At 48.5% G+C, this 22065-nt stretch overlaps 1 protein-coding gene across 2 annotated transcripts in view; it reads left to right on the top strand.

Moving 5' to 3' along the window:
- Positions 1-22065, top strand: part of RBM6 (RNA binding motif protein 6) — a 146542-nt gene that overhangs the window by 49321 nt on the left and 75156 nt on the right. For both annotated transcript variants that reach the window (XM_075130641.1, XM_048856495.2), the window contains exon 6: positions 1829-1902. In XM_075130641.1, coding sequence (XP_074986742.1) covers positions 1829-1902 — 74 coding nt within the window. The remainder of the gene's footprint in view (positions 1-1828; positions 1903-22065) is intronic.

The following is a 22065-nucleotide window of genomic DNA, read 5'->3' as shown; positions in this document are numbered from 1 at the left end:
TAATCTCTAGTAAATATTAATTACTGACAGAATAGAACTGAGATTTGGAAGAGAATTAAATTATATGACTATACAAGGCCCTATTCTTTGAAGCTCACATGCAAGGCAGAAAGGGAGCTGGATTCAGGTTGATACTTGGGACAATAAACATGCAAACCCGGCGTTGCTGGGCTAGAACAAGGTGCAGAGTGTGTGAGTGTGAAATTTGGGTAGTAAGATGTGAAGTTGAGTCAGGAGACAACTGTACTGTGTGGCTTCGACTTCAAAAGAACTTTTGATGTTGCAAATGTGATACAAGAAATACAGGAACCAAAAATGTCCAGTGCAGCAAATATAAGTCTGAATGGATTTGGCTAATGCACTCTGGACATTTCCTAAGAGACTGGCATCTCCCAGGAAAAAGGACACGGACATAAATACCTTTGCAGGGAATGTACTGTATCCAAGTCATCTGAAAGGTATAACTGAGGGAGCCCAGGGTGACAAAGGGAGAGGATGACCTGAGACCCTCCATGCCAGATACTGGGTTTCTGGCACACTGCCCTATCACAGGCCAGGAAAGGACTGGGAAAGCCGAGGAGTGGGTAAGCACTTGAGATGTGAGGGTAAGGAATACCATGCCTGTACTGAAATGAACGGTGCGGAAGTGCATTGGCTTTTGCAGAATTTCAGACTATATGCGTCATGCAGTTCATTTCCTTTGTTTTAGTTCAGCATGGTTCTCCTCTTAATCACTCATGGTTTTAATAAGACCTTTTGAATCGTAGCTGGTTTGGAGGTAAAGTCACTGCAGGATGCTCTTGGGAGGGTGGGAACTGGAGCACTCAACCAAGACAGTGCCTAAAGACGGGCTTTCTCCACAAACCTACTGATCAGTCAACCACAAAGTATGGGAGGAAGAGGGGATCAAAGCACTTCTTCCAGGTCAAGGGTATCCATCAGAAAGAAATGTTTGGGGAGAGGGATGGGTGAAATGTTATTGAAATTGCCTTAATTCTGTACCAAGTAACATTAACCCTACCCTTTTTATGAAACATCTGCATTACTGCACAGACAGTTGGACTACAAAATAAAATCCGTCACGCCTGACCAAGGGCTTTTTCAGAAAAGAGAAAAGGAGTAATGGCATTTTATATTTCTTGTGCTATGAAGATGTGTTTTTACTTTGAATCACCCCCACCTCCCTTTGTGAAATGTACAAAACATGCCTAGGAAATGCACTGGCTTAGCTTAAAAGCCACAGTGAGAAAAGGTTGGAATTTTCAGCCCTGCTCCTGTGCCTTTGCTCATAGTGCAGAGGACTTTGAGACTCAAAAAGCAGTTGTTAAAGAGCAAAAGTTAATGTAGGCCAAGGATGCACTTTAGCTCTTTCCTGGAGGCTAGTCACTCAGAAAAACAGAATACATGCTGGCCAGGTTTGCACTAAAGTTATTGTTGTGGATTAATCAATGTTTGTTTCAGAGCAGCCTGCGCCTCCTAGTTATTATAAACCTGACTCAGTGTCTTGTCTGTCTTCTTTAAAAATGCGCATTGTTCACACTATTACCTGTTTTAAGGAGGGGGTCTCACACTTGTCTTGTTTCAGAAGGGGAAATGAGAGTTTCTTAGAGCATCTTTGTGTCTAACCAAAACTTGAGCTCAACTCCACGGACCTAAACAGCACCCGAGTGTCAGCCACTGATTTTCTGTGTTTTATTTTGCAGAGAGGTTGGGGTGGTGGTAGGAGGGTTTGTGATTGAGGGAAGGGGAAATTGGTTGTTTAAATGTGGCTCTTCTGTATTACAAGGCACTAACACGACTCCCGTCTGTATTTAAATGCTGTCCCCAGGTTACGACTATGGCTATGTCTGCGTGGAGTTTTCACTCTTGGAAGAGGCCATCGGATGCATGGAAGCCAATCAGGTTGCTTTACACTTCGGTCGAATGCTGCTAGAAGAATATTGTTTTGCTGGGGGCGGGTGGAGAGTCAGTGATTTTTGAAATGGTTCAAAAGAAGATCGGCTCTTGTTTTTACACGACACTGCCGCTCAAATGTTAGTGTTCCCAGAAACTTACAAAAGGCTTTGCAATGCCTCTGTGAAAGAGCAAAGAGGCTCTGAATGTTCTGCCGTTTCAACTTGAGCACACCTGCAGATTGGCTAGATTTAAAGGCTTGGAGATGAAAAAGATTCCCAGTACAGGTTGTTGCCTTTGTGGGTTTATACTCACAGTTGGAAAGAGCTCTGCTAGTGTGAAACTCCTCACTGCCCTGTCTGTGCACAGTAATTGTATCTGTCCCCTGTACACAGGGTTTGAGTTAGACACAAACACGCGTCGCTATGGGCGAGGCCTCGGGTATACAGCGCTGATGAGTTCAAATGCTACTTGCCTGCTACTTTTCCATGTGGCTCATCTGGGTGGGGGGGATTCCTCATATATGTGTCTCTCTTTGTATTCATGTTGTCCTTTGGCAAGTTGGAGTTGCATTTGCAAGGGTGGCCTATGCACAGTTGTACCTGGTAAATCTGAACGTTTCTAGGGTAACCAGATAGCAAGTGTGAAAAATCAGGACATTTTTCAGAGATCAGAGGGGTGGGGTATAGTTGCCCATATAAGACACAGCCCATAATATTGGGGTGGTCCTGATTATATCAGGACGTCTAGTCACCCTAGATGTTTCTGAACTCTAAATTTAAAAAAATTCTTAGCCTTTCTCTCACGGAATAAGCTCCCAACTATAGCAGTAATTTAGATCTGATTGTTTGAGTCTGTTGCTGTTGGGCACCATGCAAGTATCTGACCCTCAAAAGCTGAAAATCACAGAAGACAAGAAGAACTGAAATCTACTGTTATCACCCATTCCTTGGAAATTTCAGGGAACTGACTGATCACCTGGGAGACAACTACCTGATCGCAGTTCACTGCTGCCCTCTACTAGATCCCTCTCACTTAGCCCCTGGTCCTGGGAGAATGGCTTCCCACCTCCTTTTCAGTTTTGCATGTGAGCAAAAATTGCTGTAGTGATCTAACCCATTCATACTTTGGAATACCATTGGTTTCCTTGCCTAAAGACTGGCTTCCCCTGCCAGAGGAGAACCACACAACTTAAAAACTGAGTCACAGTTTTAGAATTGTATGAATGTGCATACAGCCCACCTGTTAGATGTGGCACGTGTGTGTGTATATCTACAGTTACAATAGCAGTGCAAAGTCTGAGCATGTTCCTGTTCTAAAAACTTGGTGCTAAATGTTTGTAGAAATGCTCCTATGGCTTCTGATTTTTAACGCCAATGGGAATGTGCACAGGCTGATGTGATGCCAGTATTGCTGGTGTCCCCGATGAGGTCACCTGCCAAAAAAGATGCTTGCAGGGGAGCTCTGGAATTTGTACCATTTTAATGGAATCTCTCACAGTGGGTGAGGCTAAAATCTGACTTCCCTTCCGTGTTGCCACCCATGCTTTGACTGCCACCATGATGGTTTCCATGTAAAACGCACTATCATGGGAAAACCTGTACATAACTTGGTGTGAACAGCACAGTAACTAAACCACCACTGTATGCACCCAGCTCTCCTCTTCTCAGCTCGTCTTACCTGCAGTGGCCAGGGTCCACTGATGGGACAGCCCTGGGCACCTGGGAAGCTCCTCTCCATCTGGGTAGAATCATAGAATATCAGGGTTGGAAGGGACCTCAGAGGTCATCTAGTCCAACCCCCTGCTCAAAGCAGGACCAATCCCCAGCTAAATCATCCCAGCCAGGGCTTTGTCAAGCTTGACCACTTTCCTGTTGGAACATCCACAGATGCTGGAGCAGGTGTCTGTTTTTGTTCAAATAGGAGAGGTAAGGGTTTGTGATGGGGCACCTGTAGGCACCTAGGGAGTGTTCCTACCCCACATAGGTTTCATGTAGGAATCCGGGGAAGTTACCCTACACACACCTGAGAGGGTCCAATTGGGGAAATGCGCAGGCTGCCCCTTGGCATGGCATATCTATTCTTCCCTTCCCCCCTCCAATACTTGCTTGCACTCTGCAGTGCTGGCAGCACAGAGGAAATGTTCCAAGACCCCAGACACACGTCTCATCCCCACTATGACAGGGCGCCAGCAGTCACCTGGGTAGTCTATCCATCCCGCCACGTGCATCCTGGTGGAGGCACCTCCTAGGCCCCTTGTGTAATGATGTCTTCTGATCATCCTGCTGGCAGCGTGTGTGGAGAATGTCTAGAAGATGACCATCTCGATGGGAACGTTGCAAGGTCTGTTCTTAGGCCAGTTCTGTCAGAACCTCCCAGTCGTGACAGCGTCCTGTTCATTGCAACAGTCGTTAGTGGTTAATTTGTGGCAAGTTGTGTTCCTCAGCATGAGCCTGATCGAAACCCAACTGAAATCAGTGGAAAGGCTCCCACTGACTTTGGTGAGACTTGGGTCAGCTAGGGCTCCCCCATCCCACCCTCCTGGGTGACCAGTATGTGGTGCTTGACAGAATTAGGGAAAATGGCCTCTAATTTAGGACAAAATCCTAAACTTTTTTTTAATCAGTGATACCTGCTGTGAGGCTGGTAACTGTCCTTTGAGCTCTGAGTCCAAATTGAGCTCATTTGTATGATGGATGGACAGGGGAATGTCATCTCTCCGTCCCCACAAGACGGAGCTTGCACCATTTTAATCTCTTCCTGGGTGGGGCCCAGGACTGAGTTGTTAGGGAGAAAATGTCATGTCACCAGGTTGAGAATGTATCTGATTTTGTACAAACTCTAATAAGAGTGCTTATGCAGTGGCTTGGATGCCCTGGATAATCTTTTAACAATATACTAATAACTAAACCTGTTGGTTACCCCAGTCAAATCAAATAATATAGCTAGACCAAGAACTAATAACTTCCCCGAGCTATTCCCCCCGGAGTGCCACAGCCCCACTACCAAACAGCCATCTCCCCTGCTAGGAGTGAGGCCTTTCATAGAGGCAGGAAACTTACGCTGACACTGACGGTATAAAATTTGGCAACTCTTTTCCTTGTTCCCTTCACTTAATACAAACTAGCATTTGGTTTATTGTGGTATTTCCAGATTCCAAATCACAGATTTACCAGGTCCAGCTATTTGTCCAGTAAATGTAGCATGGGTGTGTGTATTGGGTTTCCAAGGAGGCTTTCTACTGAATGCATTGAGGTGAAGAAACTTCCCTCTTCTCCTGTGCTGTCCTGATTCTGTGATGGAAGGATGCCTTTCATACCACTGCTCACCCCAGTTTTCACAGCTGTAGCTAAATGGATTAAAACATCCCAATTTCTAATTAGCATGGCGACATTTCAGGGGTTAATGGCACAAAGAGGTCACTTTAATCCAGGGGCAGCCAAACTCAGCTCAGTTCATGGCTGCATTGGCAACTTGCCAGTAGCTCAAAGGTCACCTCCAATATGTATGAAATGGGAAACATTGCAATCACCCTCCTCCTGCCTGCTTGCTCAGGTCAGGATGGAGAATTGCTGGCTGCAAACTGGAACTCCAGGGGCCTGCACCTCTGTGTTAGAGAAGGTTGGCTGCAAGCTGCTTTGCAGAACTCCCTGGGTTGCGTTTGGCCGCCTTTTTTTTAATGCTGTTGGTAGCTGTTGCTCTTGTTGGTTTCATTGTCAGTTGTCTGCGTCATTGCGTTTTGAGGGTGGAGACTTCTTCCCTGTTCACATGGCAATCTTGGCCTTCTTTGGTGAGATGCAGGATATATTCAGAGGACTTATCTATGTTGGTCTTTAATGCTGCTGATTTATGTGGCTTCTTCCAAAAAACTTTTCCATCCTTTAAAACCTGAGGGAAGGTGAATTGTCCCTTGTGTATATAAGGTCGATCTTCTTTCATCTTCTTCATGTACATACTCAATGCTGCCTGCCAGGCACAATGGTGTGTTCCTCCCAGTGGGATTAGTGCTCTGGCTTCTTCAGGATCAGCCTCATGAAAGAAGTAATTACTAGGACACTGCTTCTTGGTATTAAGTTAGATCTGTCTGAGGGGCTGCAGTCCGTTGTAGGAAATGTGACTCCATAGCAGGGCTCTCTCATCTTCAGGATAAATGCTGGCTTCATTTAAAACCCCCTGGACTTGTTCTTGGGCACCAAATGATCAGCTTTTTCTGGGAGGAAATGAAGCAGGGATCTGAGCTACAGTGGAGCTACTGTGTTCAGTGAATAGTGAAATCAAGCCTTCCAGTGCATGTTAGGAGGGCAGAGTGTTTTTCTCCTTGCACTCCCTTCCGTCATTATAGTGGATAGAAGGGGAGAAGCAAAAAGATGCATCTATCGCTACTTGGATGTTTTCTTCGCTCTGTGAGATAGGGCTGATGGTGATGTGTGTGGGACAAGGTGTGTGACTTGTCAAACTTGTGGACAGGAGAACCAATGGAAAATTGGGGCAAATGACTGATTTTGACAGTACTCATCATGCCTGCCACACTAAACTTCTCCCAGGCCCCTTGCCCCAAGAAATGTTGGCAGCATGGTTATTTCGTGTGCCCTCCTGCCAGTGGCTGACCCTTGCCTGCTGTTTGCTCCTGCTCCCTTAGAGGGGTCTGGAAGTTGTGGAGGGGAGGTTAGCGTTAATTTCCTGGACAGACTTACTATAATGCTGGAGTTCTGTGGGCACATGCTAGATTGGTTGTTCCATGATTTGCTCTCACTTTGCACAGAGATCTATGTGTCCGTGTAGGTGACACATACCAAAGAGCTGCCAGTTTCTACTGCAGTGACACCTGTTCCCATTTCTTCTTCTTAATGCACTCATGCCTCCTTCCCCTCTTGCCATGCACCAGAGGGGAGCAGCAGGCCCTTAGCTTTACCTAAGCAGACCCCCCATTGGTGAGATCAGAATGATGAATCAACGTCTAGAGTTTTTCTGCTCTTGTGTGTCCCTCTTCCTTTATCCTTTCATTAAACTAATATATCTGCGGTGTAGAGCCTAGTAATGATCAGCAGTTACTTCACCACAGCTGTTTGTTAAAATCCATGTGGCTGTTGGAAGAGCAATGGATTGCTATTTTGCTTTCTGCCATTTACCTCCTTTGAGGCAGAGGGGTTAGGATTTACAGGCCTTGAAGGCATTTTGCAATAACAACTTATGATGCTCAGCCCAAAGCACGTTGAGTGTGAAAGACTTTTATAATTGTCCCCAATGCATTTGCTGCTTAATTTCAGCCTGAAAATATCTGTAAGCACTTGTGGGGTGGTCTTGGGGGGCACGTTGTGTGCATGACAAGAAGCACATTGTAATCCATGTAGGGAACTGTTATCCAGCATAGAAGTGAATACTGGAAATGAATTTTGTCTAGCATTGGCAGGAGGTATTAATTGTGGGGGCCTCTGATTGGTCTAGAAACCTGAAGAAATGTTCTCTATGTAATTGGAGAACAGACTTCTCTATATACCTTTTCTAGGATTAATATTTCTCCTGGGTGCAAGGCATTCTGCCCTTCACTTGCTCAGCAAAGGAAACACTTTCCAGGTTACTGTGTCTCCTGCAGTTGTGTGTAGTGGTGGTAATGTTTGTAAGCGTGCCCAGGTTACAGGTCCTCAGCATGCTGTGTAAACTCCAATGTCCCACACGCACCCAAGGAGAGCAGGAGAAGGCCCCATTCAGGTCACACACTCCTCTTGGCACCTGCGTCCTGGGATAAAAACGAAGCGTGTTCTTTTCTGGTTTGCGTTAAACATACCCTGTTTTTCTTGTTAATTGTATTAAGCACAGGGGGTGTTTTGCAGCTTTGCATGTTGCAAGGGAAAGTGTCCCTCTGTTGTGTTCTGTATTCAAAATGTCCTGGTTTAAACCATAAGGATTTCTGGCAGTGTCCTTTGGAGTCTCCTGTACTGCTTGTTCTCATTTGTAGAGTGGGAGGAAGGTGTCTCATCCCTGTGATGTGATTCCTCCCATAAACTTTCCTACCAAGTTGAGGAGCAGGCAGAATGGTGAACTAATATGTTTTGTAGCCCAGTGGGCTGTTAAAAGGTACCGTTAGTGGGCTGTATGTTGTTCGGATGAGAGGATGTTCAGCTAAAACAGCAACGTCGTTGATTTCTTTTGTTGTATTTGATTCAAAGTTGCTTACATGCATTTGTCATGAGCTGACTCACAGCCTCTTTTCAGTGGGTCTTGAGCTGCTGGGTCACCCAATTGTTCACCCCTGCTTGTTTCGCCATGGTAACTGCCACCTTAGATCACTTTGTCACTTGAGTTTTATTGCCTGAGAAAGGGAAGTGATTAGTTCAGCAGTGTTATAGATCTGTCATTAGCCCGAGTCTTGTTTGCTGGCTAGTTGAGTTGTACTTCCTGGTATCCTATAGATGCCTATGTATATATCAGTTCTCGCATTCTGACATGGCTGCAGTGTGTGCTTATCTATGCATAGGGGGACGATTTAATGTTTGTGCGCCAGAGTGATCTTCCTTATGCTAAGGGGAATTCATCACATTGTACGGCTTTTGACTAACTGAGAAACTGTATTTAACATTTCTCTGGGTCTTTTCCTTCTCTCATCTCCCACAATCTCAGCCTTTCTGTCTCTTCCCCTGAATCTTCATTTGAGGTCTTCCCTTATTGCATGGGAGGTCTTCTGGGATCTCCCTCCTCCAAAGGCTGTACAGTTCATTGACCCTTCCCCAGCTAAGGACAAGAGCCCATCAGTGTTGCTGCTCCACCAGCCTGCCAGGTGAGGTGTGCATCCTCCTGCTGAGGAGCTGTGTTCTGCCCTACTAGCTCACGGAGCAAAGGAACCAAATTAGCCAACTTGGTTCCAAACTAACCTGCTGCGACCAGATGGGCTGTGCAGCTACCTGCTCTGCTCAGTCTCCTCCCTCACTTTTTTTGAGGAGCATTTGTCTTTCTCCTGGCAAACATCATGGAATATTATGTTTGCCTGAAGCTCAGTTACATAATGTAAGCCTTTACTGAGTGCCAGGTGGAGTGGATAAGAGCTCTCTTTTTTAGAGTGCATCTGTAGCGCCTGCCTGTGGAAGTGAGGTTGCACACTAGTGCTCGCAACGTTCCAGTTCACCCCCATTGAATAACAGCACTCGACTCTCCCCATATGCTGTGCAATATTCATTGACTGGATTGTTGAAAAGTGAAGCAATGTGAAATCCTTCGCCAGTGAATATTACATGCAGTGCAAACCACAGGTAACTCTCCTCCATGCATCTCTTATGGGTCTGTAAGCATCTGTAGGATGTGATTTACTGCAGAGGCTAAGTTAAAATAAGAAAAACCCTGTTTCAGCCATTGTCCTAATACAAGGCCCCTTCCTAAGTGATGCGGCCTTTGGCATCTTGTTCCTTCAGGCCACTTGGTAGCTAAGATTTTTGTCTTGCGTTAAGACTGTGAAGGATGCGCCTTATGTGTACCTTTGGAGATATAAACACTACCCCGTCTATGTAGCCATCTGGTCCCTTGCTCCTACAGGGTGTAAGCAGGACCTTTGTGTGAAGGAATAGCATCGTGTCAGGGCAGAGATCCGTCTTAAGGCAAGTTCAAAGGCACTTCTACTAAGTTGATAGACTCAGTGTGAGGAACCATAAATGTAGATATTATTTATTTTGTCTTAAGTATATCTAAGGTGCTGCAGAGGGGGGATAGCATCAATGTTCCCTCTAATTTTTTCCATCCATATGCGGAATAAATTTTATGTGCACTGAGGTATTTGCAGATGTGTGCCACCAGTAGAAACAAAAAACCTAGATATAATATATATTTTTAAAAAGTTACCATAGGGATAATAATTCCAGCCAAGACAGGTTAGGCATTTTATAATTCACTACTCAAAGAATTAAATTTAAGTGTAAAAGAGAAATAAAAATTATGAAATGCATAGACCAGTCAAAACACTAAAATAACAGCACTTTGAAAGAATAAAATTACAGAGAATATATGTGCATTGCAGGAATTACCAAGGAGTAACAACAACAATAATACAAATATGTATTGGGAGGTGAGTGTGAAAGACTCTGTGAGAGACTGTGTATGTGTGACTTTGTGCTGGCTGCTGGGGAAGTCTCTGAGAGACCATGCACTCTCTCTTTAAGGCATTCACTCATGGCTCTGAAGGCTCATTCAGACCTCAGAAGCTTTCCTGCTCCTGAGTCCTGTCCCCCCTCCCATGCTCTGTGGAGATGAGGTACAGGGGTGGGGGAAGGGACATCAGCATCCCCCTCTCCCCGCACTCTGCACAGCCAGCAGGAGGGTCCTGGGAGCAGCTGGCCAGGGACTCCAAGGCAGAGGGCAGGAGCAACGTGGCCACAAAGCAGCGGGGGGAGAAGGACCTGAACACATGCTGCTGGATGTGCGTGGCACTTGAATAACTCCTGGGCAGCCGCCTGACCACACAGCTTAGAGGGAACACAAGATAGCATGTAGGGTATTAATGTTTGGAGTAGACTAGTCAATTTCCTTTGTGTATGTGTAGAGTAGTTAATAGGGGAGATTTTTGAAAGAAGCTCCTGAATCCTTTGGGCAAAGTCCCACTGAAAGACAATGGAACTCATGATCCTAACTGCCTTAGGTGCTTTTAAAGTCCTCCCCAAAGCAGCAAGAGATCCCCATGAGCCATGACAAGTAGTGAGACAATAATGTTACTGAGATTTCTTGAAGGATACAGGGTGAGGCACTATAAGGGGAACTTTAGAACCCTGGCTCAAATTCCCTACAGATGTCTGAAGATGGAACCCATTTCTCCTGTTATGATGGCTTGATGTCTGGAGGTGATAGATACACCTTCCCAACCAAGAGTCCATCTTCCATCAACAGTTCTCAGTGGTGTGCACATTGTGAGAAAGGTGGTATTTGTCATCCTCCCCAGCCCACCATTGGGCACAATACCAAGTGCATTGTAGTGTCTTTCCAGCCAGTTTTAGAGCGATATGACCTTACCAGATCCTTCTGGATTATCTCTCTTCAAGGATCTACCTGTATACCAGACCTCACTATGTTGAGGGCAAGGCTCAGAAGAATGTTCACCTTTGGGTAGCATTTTAACATAGGTTTGTTTATTTTTTGTTTTTATGCTTCCTTGGTGCTAATATTTTCCCTCCTCTAACGCCTGAGCTATTGGCACTTGGATTGTGTGGAACAGTAAGATAAGGCTGGTGAGTCTAATGACTGAAGAAACTTCAACCTGTACACAGTAGTTGGGATGGAGGAAGGCAGGATCATTTTCTCTGCTGTCTCTTTGCAGCTCTCACGTGTCATCTTATGTAAGCTATGGCTGGATTTAGCTCCTTTTCCAAAGAGTCATAGGGACATTAAAATGGATGTGTGAATTTGGGTTCACTTCTTGATATACTGGTTCCTGTCTGTTTTGTTCTCAAGATATCAATCAAGTTTGGGTTCACTTTGTTCAATTCCACCTACAGAAGGTGGAAAGAAAGTACTATGAACTTGATTGGGATCACTGAATTGTGCAAACTTTTATCCCTATAATTGTACAATGTTCTCATGGTTTCTGGTTCAGATCTCACCCGGCTTGGTAATGCTTTAGACCAAAGGGATTGGGCCAAAAGAAATCTGATGAGGTTCAATAAGGATAAGTGCAGGGTCCTGCACTTAGGACGGAAGAACCCAATGCACCGCTACAGACTAGGGACCGAATGGTTAGGCAGCAGTTCTGCGGAAAAGGACCTAGGGGTGACAGTGGACGAGAAGCTGGATATGAGTCAGCAGTGTGCCCTTGTTGCCAAGAAGGCCAATGGCATTTTGGGATGTATAAGTAGGGGCATAGCGAGCAGATCGAGGGACGTGATCGTCCCCCTCTATTCGACATTGGTGAGGCCTCATCTGGAGTACTGTGTCCAGTTTTGGGCCCCACACTTCAAGAAGGATGTGGATAAATTGGAGAGAGTCCAGCGAAGGGCAACAAAAATGATTAGGGGTCTGGAACAGATGACTTCTGAGGAGAGGCTGAGGGAACTGGGATTGTTTAGTCTGCGGAAGAGAAGAATGAGGGGGGATTCACAGCGACCAGATTCCATGGCCAAGTCTCTCTTATCGGTAATCGAATTAGATGAGTGCATTCAGTGCCTTGTAGAAGATGAGCAGGCCACTTTCAGAAGCAGATTCTCAAAGGTACGCAGACGTCAAGCGTGGCATCGAATAAATTTTACTCTAAATGAAGGGCAGGGCTCTAGACACATGACTCAAGGAATCTGATCTCTGGAAAGGGTGTTGTCTTCAGGATGTTCTTTGTATGCAAAAGGAGAGATTTCTTTTTTTATCTTCAGAGAAACTGGGGGAGACCCTCTCTTCTGTGAAGAAACGCATGGCATCTTGGAGTCTGGGGAAGAGAGCGGGGGGGGGGGGGGGGGTCATTCTGATGGCCTTCAACTGCCTGGCCTGAGAAAAGGAGATGGTAAAAATCTGTAGCACATAGTGTTTTTCACCCAGTGCTCTCAAAGCACTTTACAAAGGATAAGCTCCTTTAGAATTAGACATAATGCAGAGTGGAGTGTTTTTGAGAAGCCAAAATGTTCTGGATTGGGTGCCAGCCTTCATGCTTCAGCTCCATTTCTCCACACGTTGGACACCAGATTAGGACCATGACAGTGTAACCATGCACTATATGCGGTCATTGGTAAGGCAATTTAGTGTTTGTAGTTCCAGGTTAAACTCATTGTTACAGATTTACAGGGTCTTCCTCCCCATCTCCTCTCCCCCACCAATGGTGTTACTGCAGGACAGAGTAAAAGTAGTTTGCGTGCCCTACCTGCATTCTTCCATGATTTCCCACATGGATTCCATTTTGATTTCTCTCTTGGTACACGTGTCCCAGGCACATGAAATCAGATTATTTTGGCCAGCAGTGTCCATGGGTGGTGTTTGTGCATCCCCCACACTCAAAGGCATAAAGAGTGGAGTTGACCCAGCTATCCCTCATGTTCTTCTTACTACCCATGGCAGCGAGGCAGTGTCTGGCTGCTTCTCTCCCCGCTGTGCTTGTTTAGTGTTGGTGCTTCGGTAGGCTTGTTGCCTGTTGGAGATACACACACTATTCTTTTCAGTCAGGTTCTGATTTTTAGGCTAGAAACCCCCTTGTACAGGGGCTCTACCAAAATGGCAGAAATGAAATCCCTGGTGTTTAAAACCTGTCCTTCCTCTGAAGCTTCAATGATCTACAATCCAGGTGTCTGCTCTGTTTAGGAGAGGGACAATGTAACATATGTGTCTCCTCCTATAAGCTTACTCAAAAAGCTAGAGAAGCCCATCTAATATTGTTCTCCCTGGAGCACTCTATGCAAGCCTCCTCGGAGATAGTTAAACCTCAGTTCTCCAGTCATTTCCCCTGTCCACAAGTGCTCCAGTGGGCAAGGATTCCACCCTGAGCTACGGCAGCCAAGAAATTTCGGTCATCTGCCACCATTCCAGCCTCTGACAATTTAAATTCAGAGGTGAGCCAAGGGTTAGCTCACCCTCTCTAGTGCCTACTGAATCAAGGCTCGGTCTGACACATGGTGGAGTGGCTGCTTTGAATTCCTCTGGTGCACTGGTACTGAGTGTTGGGAGAGTGCCAGCAGTGCCGACTAAACCGGTGGACTGTTTCTCCTGGAACTGATCCCTCACCACTCGGCAATCCCATAACTGTGTTCTCAGTGCCCAGTGCGTCAGTACCTACTGTACCAGTACTAAGGGCATATACATATAAGGTGATTTATCTTTGGGCTTGGTACTGGAGTCTCCTCTTCTTGAGGGGTTGAGGGTGGTGTAACCTGCTGGCTACTGAGATGTCAATACAGTAGGCAAAGGAAATATCTCTGGTATTGCCTGCACCTCCTGCCCAGCCAGGGAGAGCACAACAGAGCCAGGGCACTCCTGACAGGATGGCCCCTGGCTTGGAACAGGTGTACTCCTTTTGTCATCCCCCTTAAAGCACAACAGGGACTCCTCTCCTACACGCTTTGCTTCCTGACTCCCACTGTGCTACCCAAGGGGGGAAGAGACTCTGAGGAGGACTCAATAAGGGATAGCAGAGAATGACCTAAGGCTCATAGGGAACATTCCTCTGGTACCTTCTATGAGAGTCCCACTCCAGTGCCTATGCCCATATCAGCCTAGGCCCTATTGGATGCCCCAGGGGGTTAGTGCTGTTCACGCAAGTCTGCCTCTTTGGCCACCACTAGGGTCTACCCCCTTCCCCAAAGAGGCAATATAAGTTATTACAGCCAGATCAACTAGTGCAGGCTCAAATCTTGGAGAGGCAAGTGACTAAGAACAACATCTACAAGGAGAAGAACAACTTGTCCCAGCTGCAATCTCATCTTTCCCGACAAGGCAGTTAGTCCCTCAACACCTCCTTCAGTTGATGACTTCAAGGCATTCCAAGAGCTCATCAGGTACACAGTAAACACTCTGGAAGTGGCTCAAGAGAAACCTCTCAGACTCCTAGACATTGTGCACCCTACGATACCTGTAAACAAAAGGGACCGTTGGAACCTGCAAAAGTCCTGTGGCACATGCTAGCATCCATTCTGACCACATCCAAGCAATCTGACAGGAGGTACAACGTTCCTTCCAAGGGATCTGAATAGTTTATTCCCACCTAGTACTAGGGTCACTTGTAGGTATAGTCCAAGAGAGGTTGAAGCAGGAGGGGCCTCCCAGGTCCACAACGAGGGAGAAAGACCCAAAGAGACTGGACTTTTCAGACTCAGTCTCTTATCTGTCAGCCTCCAGATGTATGTGGGGCTAATCACTAATTATTTTAATTGGGACAAATTATCTCATGAACACCAAGAGGAGCTAAAGACCATCGTGTCTGAGGACAGCTGATAGCCTGCACATCCTAACAGGCGGTACTGGATGCATGCGACACAGTGACACATACTGTGTCTACACCAGCGGCCATGAGACGTTCTACCTGGTTCCAGTGTTCAGGGATTTACAGGGAGGTCCAAACGTTACCTGTGAGGGCAATGAACGTCTTAATCAAAGGCAGATGAAGCCCTCTATTTCTTAAAGGATTGTTGGGCAACTCTTTGTTCTCTGAGTTGTTAAAGCCCCAAGAAGGAAGCAAGCGAGACCAGACTTCCTTCAGGCAGCGTCCCTTGGCCCAGTACTATTACCAGTCTCCAAGGACCTTGGAGTCACCAAGAAAGAAGCAGAGATTTCAGTGATAGCGACCCTCTTCCTCTACTGCTACACAGTCTGTCTCTTCTATCAGGCAACAGGTTTAACACCAATCTTGAGATCCTGACAGAACCTTCAAAGGATCTCTTCCTTTCCAGCCACCTCCCTTCAGCTCCCTGATTTTGGCAACCACCACTTTATTTTCAGAAAACCTGGACTTGGACAACCTCAGACCAATGAGTTTTTTGTAAATTGTAAACGAGGGGTATTCTATCCAATTTCAATCTCTTCCTTAGCTCTGTTCAGGGACCCTTCCCATGAGCTAAAACAAGAAGTGGACTTGCTTCTACAGCTTGGAGCACTGGAGAAAGCATCCTCAGGGGCAGGGGTTTTGTTGGCATTATTTTCTCATCCCAGTTAGCATTCCCATTCTGTACCTTCAACATCTCAACAAATTCATGTAATTTCAAATTCAGCAGGGGTGACTCTGACCTCTATAATCCCTTCAGTGAATCCTCAAGACTGGTTCGTGGCACTCAGCCTGCTTTCACGTAGCCATTCATCCAGCCCACAGGAAATACCTCTGATCTCTAGTAGGAACATCTCATTACAGGGTCCTGCCATTTGGCCTTTCCACAGCCCCAAAGGTGTTGCTTTGCAGTCGTAGCAGCCCACTTAAGGAGACATGGAATCCAGGTTTACTCATATCTCGACAACTGGCTGATCTGAGGAAGGTAAGCAACTCAATTCAATTCAGTAATTCTAAAGCACCACAGTGGGCCTTAAAGCCAACAGAAAAATCTACTCTTGAACTCAAAGCATAGAGTTTGTAGGAGCAGCATTAGATTCCAGGTCACTGAGCGCTTACCTTCCACAGCAAAGATGCCAAACGACAGAGCCCCGAATCAACCAACTTTAAGCTCACCCAAAGACATCAGTAAGTGCATGCCTCGAGCTTCTGAGACACATGGCCTCATGTGCCTCGTGTGATGCAGTGTGCCAGACTTTGCCTAGGCTTCACACAAATCAGTGTATCTGCCCAGCAGGCACCACATGGGTCTGATGGTCACAGCCCCACAAGAAGTCCTCTCATTAAACTGGTAGAAAGGCCTTCTTCAGGTGCACAAGGAAGTATCTTTTCTACACCTCTAGTACCAAGATTCTGGTGACAAACGCTTCTCCTCAGAGATAAGAGACCTCATCTAGATGGCTTTCAAATTCAGAACTTATAGTCTCCTCAGGAAGGTGGTTGCCGCATAAACATCCTAGAACAGTCATCTGCTTGGAATACAAGGCATTCCTAGTGCTACTCAGATCCACAACCCAAGATCTGACAGACACCACCACCACTCTTCATTTTATCAACAGACAAAGGGGATTGAGATTGTCGCCACTCTCTCAGGGGGCCAATCAGCTCTGGAGTTGGTGCATTCCAAATGAACCTCCAAACAATGCTACATCTTTTCAGCTTTCAGAACACCTTAGCAGGTCCACTCGGCAGGCAGTTGTGAGACAGCCATGAGAAATCTGTCGAAGACTCAGTCCTGCAGACATCTTTTGCAGGTGGAGACTTCTAGAAATAGACCCGTTAGCCTCAGATCAGAACATGTCAGATAGGAAGGGGACAGACAGACGCTTTTCTCATCACGTGGTCACTGGGATTGATGCATGCATTTCCACTGATACCCGTAGGTGCTAGAACTAAAGGTGTGGGAAGTGCTGCAGCACCCCCTGGCTTGAAGTGGTTTTCATTATATACAGGGTTTACAGTTTGATTCAATGGCTCTCAGTACTCCCTTTATACACATTGTTCCACCGCCACTGCTGATACTCATTATATCAAGGATTCTGAGGAAACCAAGGCAAGATGCAGGACTAATGATGCCAGCCCCGGGACTGATGATGATATGGGCCAGGGGTTCTGGGATTTGGATCCATGCATGTCTTAACACAGCTCCCATCACCTTACCTGCCCTATCCGAAACAGTCTGACAGAACAACCAGATTCTACACCTGAACTGACCTTCATTACATCTGAGAGCCTGCATGCTGGCTGGCTGAAGACCTCCAAGAAAAAACTTAGCTAAAATTGAAAATATTCTACTCCAGTGTAGGAAATCCTTAACCAGGATGACTTATGAAGCTAAGTGAAAGAGTATCAGGGGGTAGCAGTCTGTATCCACAAAAACAACAAGGAGCCTAGTGGCACCTTAAAGAATAACAGATTTATTTGGACATAAGCTTTTGTGGGTAAAAAACCCACTTCTTCAGATGCATGAAGTGAAAATTACAGATGCAGGCATTATTATATTGACCCATGAAAAGAAGGGAGTTACCTCATAAGTGGAGAACCCCAGTATTGACAGGGCCAATTCAATCAGGGTGGATGTAGTCCTTTCCCAATAATTGATGAGGAGGTGTCAATGAGGAGGGAAAGTTCTTCTTTGAGTGTTTACTCATGTGTATTTCACAGTAGGTGTGCGTGCTTGCCGCATGCACTGGTGCTGGAAGTTTTTCCCTTAGCAGTACCCATAGGGGGAGCGCTGCTGCGACCCATGGAGTAGCGCCTCTATAGCTCTCCCCCCACCCTCAGTTCCTTCTTGCCACCAATGAGGATGCGTCGGAACTACTTGCTCCAGCTGTGCTTCGCTGCAGCTCGTCCCAGAACTCATCATTTGTTGTTAGCGGTACCCGTGTTAGTTCAACAAGGTTCAGTTCAGTCAGTTCGCGTCCGGGGCATGCCCCGTGCCCCAGGGTTTAAATCGTGCGAGTCTTGCAGGCGTTCGATGCCCAGAAATGACCCGCATGCCAACTGTCTCCACTGCTTGAATCAATCCCACATTATTGACCGCTGTAAGATCTGCAGGTCCTTCAAACCTAGAACCAAAAAGGAAAGAGACATTAGAGTTTGGGCCCTTCTCGTGGAGTCGGCACTGGCCCCAACCCCAGTGCGCCGAGCGGATTCAGCACGGGCACCTTGTCTTCCTTCCACGCACCGCTCCCCGTCTAAGAAACAGAGAAAGGCCTCGTCTTGTCAGCGGCTTTGAGAGAAAGCAAGGGGAGAGGCTAGACCTATGTCGGGCAGCCCCAGTTCCCCCCCGGGCTCCAGAGCTCCAACTCATGTCGAGCGTAGCGGCCCAGTTGCATCGACTTAAGCCTCTCCGGATGTCCGCCCTGCAGGCAGCCCGAGACATTATGACTCTGCAGGTCCCCGGGGCACCACTGGCACCCAGGCCCTGCTCTAGAGGCAAGCCACCGCTGGGCTCTCGGCAGCTGATACCGACGCGACGCAGATCCCGGTCAGGGGACCACTTTCGGGCCTGCTCGCCACTCAGTGTCCTGTCAGGGCACAGTCTGCGGCCTCCGCTTTCGTCACCCACTAGGTTGTCTGGTTGGGTGCTGTCAGATTGGAGTTCCAGGCACCGCTTCACGCTGAGCAGAGAGTATTGACGGGACAGGCACAGGCACCGTAGGCGCTTCCCTTCTTGTCGGAGCTACTGTACCTGCTCCTGACGTGAGCGCCGTCGCCGTTGGTGCTCCAGCTCTCTCTCCTTGAGGCACCGTGCCCACGACTTCCGGCGGGGATTGCCAGCTCCGTGTCATTGCGGATCTAGGCATCGCGGAGTCTCGAGAAGTAGTAGCTCGAGGCGGCACCATTCCTCGATGTCAGAGTCCCGGTCCCATGGCAGACATCGTTCTCGGCACCATCGATCATACCGCTCTGATGGTACAGATAAGTCGTTGGTAACCCCGACCTCGACCCACACGCAGCCCCCTACATCCTAGCCCAGCACGGTCAGTGGCAAGGGCCCCCATGGCGGTGCCAGTGGACCCCCTGGCTCCCCGTGCATACCCAGCCAGGGGCTCGTTCGGTAGCAGGGGCATCAGAGGCTCCTTCCGCCTCACTATCCAGGCCTCCAAGGGATACATCGGCGGGTCATGGATCCTCAGCACCGCATGCAGAGTCCGACCAAGGGGTGGATCCTGTGGCACCGGCCGACGTGCAGAGCTCCGTACCGGCCTCCTCCCCCGCTCCGGATGACAAGGTTGCAGCCCCACCCCCTTCCGTACCTCAGGAGGACTTCAGGGCTCGCCAAGAGCTACTGAAGCGAGTAGCGTTGAGCCTCCAGCTCCAAGCTGAGGAGATGGTGGGACCGTCAGACTCGCTCTTCAATGTCCTCTCCTATTCGGTACTGGGTAGAGTGGCCCTACTGCTGCACGAAGGGGTGGCTAACATTTCCAATGCCATCTGGCAAACGCCAGCCTCCCTTGCGCCAATATCAAAGATGGCAGAGCGCAAATATTTTGTGCCCACGAAAGGGCACGAGTATCTTTATACCCACCTGGCCACCAACTCCCTAGTGGTGGAGTCTGTAAATCATAGGGAGAGACAGGGTCAACCAGGATCCACACCCAAGAATAAGGACTCTAGAAGGCTGGATTCATTTGGTAGGAAGCTTTATTCATAGTCCAGTTTCCAGCTCTGGGTGGCCAACCACCAAGCCCTCCTTAGCCAGTATGAGTTTAACTTGTGGGGGTCACTGCCCAAATTCGAACCCTCCCTTCTGGAGCGTGAAAGGAAGGGATTTAAGGCGCTTGTGGAGGAGCGTGCCACTGCCACAAAGGCTGCTCTGCAGGCAGCATCGGATGCAGCTGACACGGCTGCTCTGTCCATGGCCTCGGCGGAGACCATGCTCAGGGCATCGTGGCTCCTGCTGTCCGGGCTCTCCACGGAGGCGCAGTCTGTGATGCAGGATCTTCTCTTCTATGGCAAGAACCTGTTCGTGGAGCAAACAGACGTGAAACTTCATGGCATGAAGGACTCACGTACTACCCTCCAAACCCTTGGGCTTTATGTCCCGCCTGCCAAGGACAAGCCTAAGCCGCAGGCTCCCTCCCGGGCTCCCCGGCCAAGATACGAGCCCGCCTATAAGAGGTCCAAGACCCAAAAGAGGCGACCTCAGAGGCAGTCTTGCTCTGCCCCGCAGCCTAGGCCCTCGAGGGGCAAGCAGCAGGGCAAGAGGCGTTTTTGACTGTTTGCAGGAGGGTACCCGGGTGCCTCCTGAGAGGACCCTCCTACCAATAACGTTTGCCTTCAGCAACCGCTTGTGCGCGTTCCTTGCGGAATGGTCCCAAATAACATTGGACCGTTGGGTCCTCAACACCATTTCCCAGGGCTACACACTACAGTTTCTCTCACGCCCAGCCTCCCACCCGCATCCCTGGGTTGGCAGGGGGACCCATCACATGTACCCCTGCTAGAGTAGGAAGTGGGTTGGCTCCTCAGCTTGGGAACCGTGGAGAAAGTTCCAAGGGAGTTCCGGGGAAAAGGGTTTTACTCCTGTTACTTCCTTATCCCGAAGGCGAAAGGGGGGCTCAGGCCTATCCTGGATTTGCGAGACCTCAATCGGTTTATGGCCAAATGCCGGTTCCGCATGGTCTCTCTGGCATGTATCATACCCTCTCTGGACCCTGGTGATTGGTATGCGGCCCTGGACCTTCAGGGCGCATATTTCCATATTCATATATTCGAGGGGCACAGAGGCTTGCTTTGTTTCTTGGTGGGACAGGACCACTACCAGTTTACAGTCCTCCTATTTGGCCTGTCCACCACGCCCAGGGTATTCACAAAGTGTAGGGCGGTCATGGCGGCCTACCTCAGATGCCGAGGGATCCGGATATTTCCCTACCTCGACAACTGGCTGCTCAAGGGCAGCTCGCGGTCTCCGGTACAGGACCATGTAGAGCTGCTCTTGGCTGTGTGTGCCAACCTAGGCCTCCTAGTAAATGGGGCCAAGTCGACACTGGTTCCGGTGCAGTGCATACGATTCATAGGCACTCTCCTGGATGCCTCCAAGGCCCCAGCTTTCCTTCCCCTTGGCAGGTTCCAGACCCTGAAGGGGCTCATAGCCTCGGTCATTGAGTTCCCCGTGACCACGGCCAGGGCATGCCTGCAGCTCCTGGGCCACATGGCGGCATGCACGTATGTGGTCTGCCACGCCAGTTCTCCCAGACCTGGGACAGGCAGGACAAAGTCCTCATGGTACCGGCGCCGGTGATCGCCTCGCTACAATGGTGGTCCTGTCCGATCAATATGCTCCAGGGGATTCCCTTCCGGGACTCGACCCTGTCGCTAGACCTAATGTCCGATGCGTCGGACTTGGGCTGGGGGGCCCACACAGGGAACTCCGAGGCCGACCACATCCATTGGGTCTGGGAGTTGTCCCTTCACATAAATGTCAGGGAGCTCAGGGCAATACGCTTAGCCTGTGTGGCATTCAGCTCACAACTGTGCGGCAAGGTGGTCAGAGTACTCACGGACAACACCGCTGCGATGTTTTACATCAACAGGCAAGGCGGGGCGAGGTCCTCGGCCCTCTGCCAGGAAGCTTTCAGGCTCTGGGAGTTTTGTATAGCCCACGACATCTCCCTGAAGGCTTTCCACCTGCCAGGTTTCAACAACACACAGGCTGATAGCTTGAGCAGGGTTTTCTCCTGCCAACACAAGTGGTTGCTCCACTCGGAGGTCACTCACCAGCTCTTCTGAGCATGGGGCACTCCAAGTAGACCTGTTTGCGACCCGACAGAACTGGCGTTGCCACCGGTTCTGTTCCAGAGGGGGGGTGGGGAGGAAAGCGATCTCAGACGCCTTCCTCCTGTCATGGTCAGGTCAACTCCTCTACGCCTTTCCCCCATTCCCCTTCAGCGGCAAAGTCCTGGAGAAGGTGAAAATGGACAAGGCACGTGTCCTCCTGATCGCCCCAGGTTGGTCCCGGCAGCATTGGTACAGGACCTTGCTGGTGGCCCCGCCATGGCGGTTGCTGCTCCACCCGGACCTACTCTCCTCCACCTCAACCTGGCCACCCTCCATTTGACAGCGTGGCTGCTCATTGGCTAGGTGCGGAGGAGAGAAGGTGTTCGGAAGGGGTCAGGCGTGTACTCCTAGAAAGTAGGAAGCCATCCACACGCCAAGCCTACCTGGCAAAGTGGTCCAGGTTC

This window comes from Caretta caretta, chromosome 7 (genome assembly GCF_965140235.1).
Source record: "Caretta caretta isolate rCarCar2 chromosome 7, rCarCar1.hap1, whole genome shotgun sequence".
Lineage (NCBI taxonomy): Eukaryota > Metazoa > Chordata > Testudines > Cheloniidae > Caretta > Caretta caretta.
This window is presented reverse-complemented; position numbering and strand designations above follow the sequence as displayed.